Source organism: Camelus bactrianus, chromosome 32, assembly GCF_048773025.1.
Source record: "Camelus bactrianus isolate YW-2024 breed Bactrian camel chromosome 32, ASM4877302v1, whole genome shotgun sequence".
NCBI classification, from domain to species: Eukaryota; Metazoa; Chordata; class Mammalia; order Artiodactyla; family Camelidae; genus Camelus; species Camelus bactrianus.
The window spans coordinates 16386519-16399317 of NC_133570.1; the positions used below are offsets into that span (position 1 = coordinate 16386519).

The 12799-nt window shown below is 47.7% G+C and overlaps 1 protein-coding gene across 3 annotated transcripts in view; it reads left to right on the forward strand.

The window, feature by feature from the left end:
* The window catches only part of SGSM1 (small G protein signaling modulator 1), a 73102-nt gene extending 65033 nt beyond the window's left edge, over positions 1 to 8069 (forward strand). For 2 of the 3 annotated variants that reach the window (XM_074356772.1, XM_074356773.1), the window contains 4 exons: positions 1143 to 1252; positions 2546 to 2642; positions 3654 to 3821; positions 5924 to 8069. In XM_074356772.1, coding sequence (XP_074212873.1) covers positions 1143 to 1252; positions 2546 to 2642; positions 3654 to 3821; positions 5924 to 6012 — 464 coding nt within the window. In that variant the 3' untranslated portion in view covers positions 6013 to 8069. Of the gene's footprint in view, positions 1 to 1142; positions 1253 to 2545; positions 2643 to 3653; positions 3822 to 5923 lie in introns of those variants that run through there. The other variant, XR_012503720.1, reaches the window with a different exon arrangement.
* The last annotated feature ends 4730 nt before the right edge of the window (positions 8070 to 12799 follow it).

Genomic DNA, 12799 nt, shown 5'->3' on the forward strand with positions numbered 1-12799 from the left:
GAGACACCGCCATGGCCAAGAGGGGCCTGTGGAGACAAGGCCACTGTATGTCATGTAGTCCTTGGATGGGTGCTTGGAACAGAAAAAGGACATTAGGTTAAAAAAAAAAACCCACGGACTTGAGTTAATAACGCATCATCATGTGTCATTAATTGTAACACATGCATGTACTATTGGACGATGTTAGTAATGGGGGAAACTGGGTGGGGGGCATATGGAAACCCTCTCTGTTCTCATCTCAATTTTTCTGTGTATCTAACCTGTTCTGAAACATAAAATTTTAAAAAATAAATAAATGAGATTCTACTGTGCCTTGGGAAACCTTTCCATGACCTTCCTCAAAGTTGGTAGGTGCTAACAGAAAAAAAAAAAAAAGGTACTGTTTTTAAATAAATTCTTTAAACAGAGTTGAACAATATAGAACAGATTTTTTTTAATTACAGGACTTCTCAGAGCCTTTTTTAAATGAATATATGCAGTGGCTCCCTTCGCAGCATTTCCCAGTGTTATTTGACCCTTTCTTGGCATAATGCTTGCAAACACCCTTCCAATATTCACAACTGCTATTTAAATACAGTGGTTCTCAGACTTGAGAATTTCATGAACTCTGTAGAATATTTTTTTTTAAGTTTAGGACCAAACACTGTCAAATTTTTATTATAGCAAACAGGGATCTTTAAAACTGAGCATTTGCTGTCACCATTGTTTCCTAAAAGAAAAGATATTTCAATATGTCTAAGGTGGGAAGTCTGTAATTAATTATTTTTTTCTTCAAGGGTGCGTTCCCAAGAGCAGGTTTTTTTTTAATTTTTGTTGACTTTATTACTTTTTTTAGGGAGGAGAGAATTAGGTTTATTTATTTATATTTATTTATTTTTAACAGAGAAGCTGGAGATTGAACCCAGGACCTTGTGCATGCTAAGCACGCCCTTTACTACTGAGCTATATCCCATCCCTCTGTGATTAATTTAAGACTGGAGTGCATTCCCTGAAATGGTATACACAGGAACGCCATCGTCCGTATGTTTCTCATTTGGCCCTGGACTTCGTGAACCAGCCCGGGGCCTCCGCCCATCACTTTGGGACCTCCGGTCCCTTGGGCAGTGGCAGAGTTGACTGTTTCTCCTGTGCTCTTTCCCCAGAGGCCCTCGCCTTCAGCTGCTTCACGGAGCTCATGAAGAGGATGAACCAGAACTTCCCCCACGGAGGGGCCATGGACACACACTTTGCCAACATGAGGTCGCTAATCCAGGTATGACCTTGTCCGATTCAATAATGTAACTTACTCCAGGTCTGCCCAATGGACCTCAAGTCAGCCTAATGGCCATACCTAGTTTACCTGGACTCAGTAACTCAATCCTACTTAACTCAGTGCAACCCAATTCAGCCCAGTTGAGTGAAACTAAAAAACTCAATTCATCTCAAGCTTCACTCAGCAACTCAAGTCCACTCCACTAGATTCATTCTCAGTGAGTGTTTACTTGGTCCAGACAGTGTGGCTACCATGATGAACAAGACATGACCCTCACCCTTAACAGGATGTTTGATTGTATTGGTCCTTTTCTGCAAAGAAATGTTTGAGTATATTTCTCTCTCTCTCTCTCTGTCTCACACACACACACACACACACACACACACACACACACACACACAGAGCTTTATGGAGGCAAATTCACATACCATAAAATTCACCCCTTCATAATGGTCAATTCACTGGCTTTTGGAATATTCACAGTTGTGAAATCATTATCACTAATTTCAGAACATTTTCATCACTCCAAAAAGAAACCCCACACTCATTTCCTCTCGTGAGCCCTGGAAACCACTAATCTACTTTCTGCTCTGTAGATTTCCCTGTTCTGGACATGTCGTATAGATGGAGTCACACCACATGTGGCCGCTTGAGTCTTTCATGTAGCATCATGTTTTCCAGGTCCATCGGCGTTGTAGCTCGTATCAGCACGTCATTCGTTTTTATTGCCAAATACTCCGTTGCCTGGATAGACCCCATTTTGTTTATCCGTTCATCTGTAGATGGACATTTGGGTTGTTTCCACTTTGCTCTGAGTAATGCTGTTGTGCACATTCACGTGCAAGTTTTTACGTGAACGTAGGTTTTCACTTCCCTTAGGGCTACACCGAGGGGTGGAATTGCAGCTGCACCATTTTACCTTCCCACCCGCCACGTACAGGTGTTCCAGTCTCTCTACTTCCCCACCAGCACTTTGCCATGTTTATCATAGCCATCCGACTGGATGTGGAGTGGTACCTCACCATGGTTTTGGTTTGCATTTGCCTCATCACTAACGACGGTCAGCCTCTCTCATATGCTCATTGGCTATTTGCTTATCTTTAGAGAAATGTCTGGGTCAGGTTGAGCTCGGTTGATTTGCACTTCAAATCCTTTTGCCCACTTTTAAACCCCACCTGGTTGTTAAGGGCTGGGTGTTATCCGGTATGGGGATACAGCACCGTTTATCCAGCTGTTCCCTCTGGTCCAGCCTTTTCCCAGAAGGCGGATGCCTCTCTTGCCTTCCTCTGACAGATCCTGGACTCAGAGCTCTTTGAGCTGATGCATCAGAATGGGGACTACACTCACTTCTACTTCTGCTACCGCTGGTTCCTGCTGGATTTCAAGCGAGGTACAGACTTCAAACTGGGACCTTGTTCCCAGACTCTTGGTAGCAGAACCTCAGGGGAAAAGATACCACGGACGTGAGGCGGGGGGTGTTGGAACAAAGCCCGAGGAAGAGAGTAACACCCATTTGTTGAGTTCTGCCTATCGGTTCACCTACCTTATCATGCAGAGATGCCCTGTGGTAGATGGTGTTCCAATCCCTATTCTACAGGGAGTGAAACGAAGGCTGAGAAGAATTAAATTCAGAGCTAGGCATAGTAGAGCCAGGATCTGAGCCCCCTGCTGCCTGCCTAAACCCAGTTCCCTTTCATTCTATTAAGCTGAGCACTGGGGACCAGGAACTCTGAAATCCACAGACCATCTTTCACACATGACTTGGAAACGATATCTAAACACTGCATTACTATCACGTGAATTTGGGGTGATGCTACTAATAATATCTAACCTGTGTGGAGGTGTTCATTAAGTGCCAGGCACTGTACTGAGCCATTTGTACGTACCATGTCTTCAGTTCTTTATTCCCATTGCCATGAGGAAAGAGAGGCTCATGGAGGGGAGGGGACTAGCCCGAGGTCACCGTGCTAGTGAGTGATGGAGCCAGGATGCAGACTGAGTTTATCGAGCATAGGGAGCCTTGCTCTTCACCAGTGCTCTGTTCTCTTTACTAGATAGATGCAGAAGTGAGCTCTGCCTGTGGGTGGGAGAAAGGGGAGACACCCTCATGGGTGCTAAAGGAGATGGAGGGTGCAGGGAGAGAGGGGCTTCCACTTATAGGATGTCAGAGCTGGAAACATTCAACCTCCCTGATCTGCGTAGCCTGTTCTACAGAAGGGGGAAACTGAGGCTTATGTCAAATGACAGCGTCCAGGTCTCCTGCCTCCTGGCCGAGCTGTCTGCTGCCCAAGGACGGAAGCACGGGGCGCGGCTGGCCTGGGCTTTTTCCAGAGGGAGGGCAGCACGGTGAGCCCCACGGGCGACTCTCCCCCCGCGCGTGTGCGTGTTGGTGTCTTGGCAGAGCTCCTCTACGATGATGTCTTCTCCGTCTGGGAGACCATCTGGGCGGCCAGACACGTCTCATCCGCCCACTACGTGCTGTTCATCGCGCTGGCGCTGGTGGAGGTCTACCGTGACATCATCTTGGAGAACAACATGGATTTCACAGACATCATCAAATTTTTTAATGGTACCCACATGACACATCACTTCCCTTCTCTCTAAGTATCTGCTTCCTCATCTGTGAAAGGGGGTAAGAGTGTCTACTTCAGAGGGTTGATGTGTAGGAAAAGCAGATACAGGAGGGCAGTTGAAATGGCATGAAAAAGGTGCACAGCCTTTGGATTCAAACAGGTGTAGATTCTGGAGCCAACCTTGCCACTCAAGCAAGGGCTGTGTGACCTTGGGCAAGTAACTTCATGTCTCTGGGCTTCAGATTCCTTGGCGATAAAGTGGTACCAACCCTTCCCTCGCACAGCAGTGTCGGGGGGATTAAATGAGACCACGTGGATAAAGTCCAGCAGGTGGTACCTGGCTCATATGAGGGACCCCACCGCCAGAAGCTGTTGCTACTTTTACCACTGTTTTTAAAAAATTCTTTAACTAAAAGAGGTTTTGGAAAAAGCAAAAGAAAAAAAAGCCACCTGTGACCTTACCCTGGAAACATTGTTAGTTTTTTTTTTTTTAAATAAGCTTTTTATTTTGGAATAATTTTAGATTTACAGAAAAATTGCACATAGTACACAGAGTTCCCAGGACCCTTCAGCCAGCTGCCCTGAAGGTTAATTCGTTACCTGATCCTAGTCATTTGTGACAACAAAGAAATTAACATTGATACATTACTTTTAACTAAACTACAGACTTTTTTGATTTCATCTGCTTTTTAACTAATGTCCTATTTCTGCTCCAGGATCCAATCCAGGAAACCATGTGGTTTCATTAAAAAAAAAAAATTTTTTTTTTCCTTCCAGTCTTTCCCATGGTCATGTAGATTTTTATGTTGTTACCATCACAGAATCCAGTTGTATCTCATTTTTTTTTCCCCACTTAATATTTTTAAAAGCATCTTCCACATAATCATTGTTAAAGATGGCAGAATAAACCTGAAGTGGCTCTCTGTAACTTATGAACCATCCCTTATGGTTGGGCATCTGGGATGCTTTCAGTTTGAGGATGTGGTTTGAGAGCCCGAAGCAATTCCTAGCTTAACAGAGAGATTCTCAAACTTTCTCGGTTTACGGCACACCTAGTGTCTCTGTAAAATGTTTGCAGCTTCCCAGACCAAAAGTTCCATTCGGTAACGAGTTAGATCCAAACTACTTAATAAGTATATCTATCATACTTAGTAGCCATTTGAAAAAAAACAATACAGATAAATCTAAAGAAAATAGTATTTTTATTTTGCACTTAAATAAGCACAGTTGCTAATGGATGTGTGCACCTGTTGGGCTTTGCACAACTTCTCAAAGCTTGGAATCGGCCTGGATGCCACCACCTTCGTTTCCTGTTCCGCAGTGGTTTTCATCTGTGGTACCTACTTTCATCAGAGCAATCACTTGCCGAAAACCTAGCTTTGAAAAGCTCTAAAGCCATGGATGGGAAGGTGGTGCGATTTGCGAGTTCACTCGTACTAGCGGTTTATGTGGTGTTTGATGGAGTCAGAGTATCACTGTATTTACCTCAAAATTTCCACGAGTTCACAGTGGAACCCTCTGGGGTTCCTCGGCACCCAAGTTCAGGAACCACAGTCTAAGTGCCTTTTTTTTTTCCTAAATGATTTTTTTCCTAAATGATTTATGATCAACGTCTAAGTTTAGGATTATTCTGCTTTAAAAGTTTAGGATTATTCTGATCGATTTGTGTCCCTCTGGACAAAGTGATTATTTTTGTTTTCTCCCCTTCCCTCCCCTCTCCTTCTGTTGAGTCCATCCTTCTATACTTTTAAGCATCTACCATGTGCCTGGCCTTGCTTTTTTAACAGGTTCCCAGTCATTGTGTTTGTAGGAGTCGGGGTGGGAGGTCCTAACATTGTTTTAAACACACACTGTGAGCCAACTTCATCTCATTTCATCTCTCAGTGACCTTGTAAAAGTAGGTCCGGTTAATGATTCCCATTTCACAGATGAGGAAACTGAGGTCTGGAGATGCAGGCCTTCTCCAAGAGTTGCTCTGGGGATGGATGCCAGACGATGATGAGGGGGATGCCCCAGAGACCCCTCTGGGCGCTGGAAGTATGGCCTCAAGATGGACACAGAAGGAGGCTCATGAGATTTTTGCCTTCTGCTCTTTCAGAAATGGCCGAGCGACACAACACCACACAGGTCCTGAAGCTGGCCCGGGACCTCGTGCACAAGGTGCAGACCCTGATTGAGAACAAGTGAGGGCCGCGTCACCCAGGCACCATCAGCCGAGCCGCCGCCCGCCTGTCCCGCCCGCTTCTCCTCCCGGCCACCGGGGAGCGGAGGTCCTGGTGTCTGTTCATGAGCATGGACTTCTGGGCAAAGAGAGAGTACCCCAGCTTTAGCCACCGGACAGGTGGGGTCGAGGGGTTGCCCCTTCAGTTCAGCCTTACGTTTTCCTGTTTGACCAAAGATCGCCCAAGCCTGGGATTTCTCTTCTGTGGGAGTTGGGGGTTGTCAGTGGACCAAGGGAACATCTTCGTTCGTGGTCCCCAGAATGGTCTCTCTTCTCTCTCCCATCCCTCCACATTGTCCTGTCGGATGAGACTTAGGGAGGGAATTTTTTTTGGAAACGGGGGTAGGAGAGGTCTGCGGGGCTACCTCTGTAGTCTGAAGGGCGCCTTTGGAGATGTTCCAGAACATGGCTGGCAGGTTGGATTGGAGCAGAGCACTGTTGACATTTGGGCTGGGTAATTCTTTTTTGGGGGGGGGAATGCAGCCCTTGGGCACCGTTGGATTTTTAGCAGCATCCCTGGCCTCTACCTGCTGATGCCAGTAGCACACTCCTCCCCAGCCCTTTGTGACAAGCCAGAACACCTCCAGACGGTGCCAGCCCCATTTGAGAACAGCTGGCCTCGAGGTTCCCAGTGAATCTCCCTCCCCACTTGCTTTATACCTGAGCTGCCTGTATCCTGAGATTCCTCCCATTTAGCAAAGGCACGTGGGGGCCCTTCACTCATCTCGCCTGGGGTCTGGAATGCCAATTATTGTATTCTCTCATTTTCTCTCCTCCACTTGGCCCCGGAAGAGACTTCTTCTTTTCAAGAAGGATGTCTGCCTGTGAGAAGTGTCTGTAGGCATGAGATTGGCTTCTTTGGAGTCCTGTCCCAACTCCGCCCCCCCCCCAGGCAGGGCAGAGTCCACACCCCCTTCCTGTCTTCCTAGGGAGGACCTTGCCTCTCCGTCCACACATTGGGTCTGGTGTTCCAGAAGCTTGGAAGGTGTGTGTTGGTGCAAACCACTTGTTCAGGGAGGCTGACTTTCCCCCAAGTGCCCTTGCTCACTCAGGACAAAGGACAGAGTTTGGCCAGGGTGGGCGTGGTGGTGGGGGTCTTCCTTGGGAAAGAAGCTTCGGCTGATGAACTGGTACCAGAGTCACGGCTAAGCCTGGAAATGGTCACCTCCACGTCTTCACACAAAGGGTCACCCATCCCCAAACAGACCGTAAGTGAGCTAATCTACCCTGCCGACCTGCCCTCACAGGAGAGCAGGGCTGCCAGCCCTTCTGTTCTGAGGCTGCACTAGAATCAGGAGAAACAGGAGAGTCAGGGATGGATGCTCATCCGAAGGGCGCCAGGTAGGATTCTGGAGAGGGGAGGAGACTGGGAAAGCGTATTGAAGCACGCGCAGAAGGGGTGCGTTTGTCCTCCAGCCCTGAGCAAACCTGGAAGGGGAGCGATCCCTGCCCGGCATGCTTGTGAAGGCTCTTCCCTCCGACCCAGCACCTTCCGCTGCATCCAAACCCCCAACTTCCGTCCAAGTGGGGTGTCTTGGACAGAATGGAAGAGACTAGACGTTCCTTGAGAGTTGCATCTCCTCGCCGTAGTCCCCCAGCTTCCCAAGATGGGAGAAAAATGTATGAAAGTCCTGTCCAGATAAAAGTTTATTTTGCCACTCAGCTGTTCACTACAGAGGACGTTATTTTAGCAAGACCCAGGACCTTCCGATTCTTAATTTATTTTTTAACAGACCAGTCTGAAAAGTACAGCACAAGATCTTTTCTCTGCCTTGTCTCGTGGTGTTCCAGAGAGCATCGTGGTTGTGACTTGGAATAACTCATATTTATTCTGCTTGGTGTGTTTATTCGGGTCTCTGTGTGTCGTGTGTGTCCTTGTGTCCCAGCATCGAACGCGTGAGAGTCGTTCCATCTATGGAGCGCCTTCTTTTTCTCAGTGTTGCCAACATATCTTGTAACTGTTTACTGAAAAGTCGTGTCTATATAGAGAGACAATATATATATATAAACAGAAATGTGTAAACCTGGGTTATTTTTTGTTTCTGTATTTGGGGATTTTTTTTTTAATTTGAAAGAAAGAAATGTTCACTTCTGAAGATTGTGTCCTCGCACCCCATGCCACGCCTCCACCCCTGTGACCCAGACCCAGAGATGGACAGATTCTTGATAGCTGACTGGCTTTTCCCCAGGAAGTTCAAGGCTGGCCAATCACATGTCATCCTCTGTATCAGTTAGTTGGTACGTAAGTCATGCTGCGTAACAAACCCCTCCCAAGCCTTAGTGGCTTAAAACAGCCATTTATTTAGCTTGTGATTCTGTGGGTCAACAGTATGGGCTTGGTTCAGCTGGGAGGTTCTTCTGGTCATGGCTGGACTTCTTCGTGTGTCTGTGGTCAGCTGATGGCCAGCCAGAAAAAACTCTTGCTTTTGACAGTTGGCTGGCTGTTGGCTAGGACAGTGGGAGAAACTGGGCAGTGTATGTCTCATCTTCCAGTAGGCTAGGTCAGGCTTGTTTACAAGGCCAAGATGGCAGTTTCTAAGAAAGCAAGCAGAATTGTCCCATGCCTCTTGAGAGCTGGGCTTGGAATTGGCATAAAGTCATTTCTACCATATTCTGTTGGACACAGTACATCATATGGCTGAGCTCAGGTTCAAAGGGTGGAGAAATAGACTCCACCAGTTGATGGGAGGCTTTGAAAAGTGACATTGAAAAGGGTTGTCAATATAGGCAGGGAAACAATTGAGGCCATTAACGCAAACAGTCTACCGTGTACCCCAAGGTCCGTGCACAAGAGGGGTCCCTAGATGGCCAGCCACTGGACTCAAAGAGCATCCTTCTAAGTTGATGCCTCAACTGTGTCCCCACTGCTGGGGTAGCTTCTTTGTCACCCCTAATGTTCCCATGGACCATCAGCTTATCTTGACAGCACCCACAATGCCCACTCATGGCCGCTGTTCTGAACCATAGTCCTTGGGCAATGGAGACCTTGCGTGGATCTCCACCCCAGCAGCCTCTGACCGTGGGTCAAGGGAAACTTACGGTTTTCTGCTGCAGAAGCGATGCTTGATTTAATCTAATGTGCACCCATCAGGATTTCAGGTTTTACATAGAAAAAGTTAGTTTCCAAGTAAGCCAGCAAAGTAGAGGAGGAGTTTCAGGTGGCATGGGCAGCTGGGGGGAGCCCAGTCACCACTTTTTTGGAAGATTCCTAGCGGAGGTAAGTCTGAAGCCACACAGCAGTGGGCAGGTGGGGCTGCTTCTTTCTGGGGGAAACTTCTGAGAGCAAAGCATGGTCCCGATATCCTGACCATCCTTTGAAGCCACTGGTCTCATTTCCCCAGCTCCACCCACAACTTGGTACACTGGCTCTCCTCCGGGAGGGCACCACTCTGTTTGCAGCTGCCTGGCCTTGCCAGACCTGGGTACCGAGTGTACAAACAGGCGCTTAGATGCACTATTGACTTACGATGATGGACGGTAGAGTTTATGGGGGAAAAAAATCCTAAGAGAATATTTTTGCGTTTGTAAAAACTTCCCTAAATATGTGCTTTCGCACTTTGCATAGTTGTGAGAAAATGAGTCTCGGGCCACTGGACACATTTTCAGGACTCAGCGCAAGGCTGGAGAAGGGGTCTCTGTTGCCGTGTGTGTGTGTGTGTGTGTGTGTGTGTGTGTGTGTGATGCAAAACTGTCACGGTAGACTCCTCCTCCCATCTTTTTCTTCCTCCTCCCTCTTTCCCTCCACTTCTTTATCTCCTCCTTCCCCCGCCCCTCCTACGCCTCTCCTCTCCTTCCTCTCTCTCTCCCCCTTCTGCCTCCTTTCCTTGTAGCCACGAGTATTTGTCTGTGTACCCGTGTTCTCCTTGAATGATGCTGTTCCCGTTTAGAATGACACTGGGGTGTGAAGGTCCTCTGGCTGCTTGACCATCTCTCTTCTAAACCACGCTCCATTTTCTTTTCACTTGGAGCTTTCCATTTGGCTTGTGGGAGGGAAGAGCTTTCCTTATCAAAGATGGCTCGAGTTTGAGAGATGGTAGACCCATCACTCAATGAGTCTTCTCCCCAAGTTTTATGACAGCATCCCCGAAGCTCCAGTCACCTGCTGTCCACCTTTATGATTTGGACCGTATCTGTGTAACACTAGTAAAGTATTATATCTTTACTAGTTTTCCTTGAATCAGCTCACCTTTTAAACTTCAAACTGATGGAAAGTCAGGATCATTTGCATGAACAGAAGATAGTTATAAAAATCAATATTATTATCTTGCCAAAATACTATTTCCCACCAAAGGCTTTCTGAAGCCTGCTCTCTCGCTCGCTGTTAAGAAGTCATGAGGGCTGGAGAGGCACTAAAGACATGCTAGCCCCAGATAAGCCTCTCTTCTTGGAGGACTTAAAGGAGAACTGAAATGGGAATGATCTGCTCGCTGTGCCAACTAAAATCATCACCTCTGTCTCTTGTCCACTTGTTTGGGGAGCAATGACTTGGGATCCCAAATCTGTCACTTCTTGGCTGTGTGGCCTTAGGCAAGTAACTTTACCTCTCTGAGCCTTAGTCTTCATTTCTGTGAACTGGGAATAATAATGCCTCCCTTGGGTCTGGATTCAGTCCTGGCTCCTCTCTTTCACTGGGACCCTCTGTCCCTAACATCCCCGAGGATGGTTTCCTGGTTGGGACCTCAGTTTCCCCGAGTTCCCGTCATCTGCCTGGCTCAGGTTCTCAGGGCAGTCTCTGAAACCTGAGAGACTGTGGCTGCTGGAGGAGAACTGGGGAAGGGATGAGCTCTGAGCCCTCTTGGGCTGTGATGGAGCACCTGGAGATTGGGGTAGCGGGATCATCACTTCCTGGCAGGAGCAAATCCCACACTGACTCCGCGGTTTGCGTCAGATTCTACTGAGCCAGGAAAGGGCTCTCGGGTCTCTGTGCTGCTAGCTTTCAAGGCACGGGGCACATTGAGAGCTTGAGCCTAGAGGAGCACAGTTTGATCCTTTTTGAAGTGCCACCTTGCCAGTCCTTTGCTAAGTCAACCTTAGGAGAATGCGAATGACGCACAGAACCATGCAGTTCCCTGGGGACTTTCCATTACATCAGGGTGTTATGCAGGAATCTTCCAGCATCTTCCGAGCTTTCCTGATTCGGACTCACGGGCACAGTGGTTTCCAGCCTTGGTAGGCGCAGGGCTCCTTGTGAAAAACAAACGCCTCTTGTGATGAAGAGAAAATCAGGCAGACGGATTCCTCTGTCTCTTGGCAAATAAAGACAGCGTCTCTGTAAATGCTCCTGCTTTACACGCTGCAGAATTGCCCCCTTTGGCATTGCTGAAACTGCTCAAAGAGAAAATTAGGGGACTTGGGGCCATCGTAAGGTTATCACAGAGAGGAGACGGCTCATCCTGAGCACAGGTGGGTGATCTGAAGCTGAGTTTGGGCTTCTCCTTCGTGGCACCTACTTGCTGCCTTTGGCACTGTGACGCTGCTTGGGGCTCCAGGAATCTTCCCACACAAGCCTGATTCACATCAAAGTGTTCCTGATGACACTCGAAATCCACCGCTGGTCTTCAAATCGATTTAAACATCATGTGATGGCTTCCTGGGTTTTCTGTTATTCTATTAATTTTTTCAAAAAGCTGTCAAGTTGTCCTGGTTTTTTTTTCTGAGAGATGAATGCAACCTGCATTCTCTGTGGTCTGTGTGTTTTCCAAAGAATAGAATTGCCCTAATCACATAGTGTTGTTTATGGATATTCTTGGTTGAACATTTAAAGCCAAAAGAGTTTGATGAGCTGGGTCGGGGCAGAGATGATAAATCCAGGTGTTATTTTGCCTCCATCACAGAGTCTGACAGACTTGTATTCAAATCCCAGCTCTGTCACTGATCAGCTGTGCAGCCTTGGGCAAGTGACTTTACCTCTCTGAGTTTGTACTTTTGTGAAATGGGGATGATAAAGCTTCCCTTAAAGGGAGAGTTGGACATTGAATGTTTTTGCTTGCCCAGCATCCTTGCCCCATTCTAGGACCAGCAACTTCTCCCATCTTCTGGGGAACTATATCTCCTACATTATAACTTAACCATGTGGCCTAGTGAGATTACTGAAACGCCCCTCCCCTCCAGGAGTTGTCACATGACCCCATCCTGGCCAATCAGATTCCTTCCTTGGGAAGAGAGCAGTTCACTCATTCTTCTGGAACAGTCAAGCTAGAGGGATGCTGGCCTGGAGCTGCCTGTGCCCGTGCCTCCTACAGGTGGGGAAGCAGGCATGGCTGGATCCAGGTATTCAAATGAAGTCCTTAGACCTCCATCTCTTTCCATCTCATGGCTCCACTCATCTATGCCGGCTCATATAGGTCCCATGCCTATCTCTGACCCAGCCTGTCTGACCAGGCTTGGTTGGCTAGAAGGATTCATTTGTCCATCGTAATGTCTGAAGCGGTCCGAGAGTTGCTGAGGGTTATTTCCCAAGGGGAGATCAGGGTGCTGCCCCCAAAGAATGGGCCGTGATAGGCAAAAGCCACAGACTGAATCCAGCATCCCTGGCAGAGAAAGCAATGTGTGCAAAAGGGGTAGAGCTGTGAAGAGACCCACTGTGGGCTCAGGATGCGGTATGGCTGGAGGGAGAGGTGCAGGGCTCAGTGGGTGATAAGAAAGAAGCTGAGAGGGAGAGGTTGGGACTGGATCGTGGGGCACCTCATGCACCCCAAGTTAACAGTGAACTTTCCACAACAGTGGGACTATATGCATGGAGGGTTGAGACAA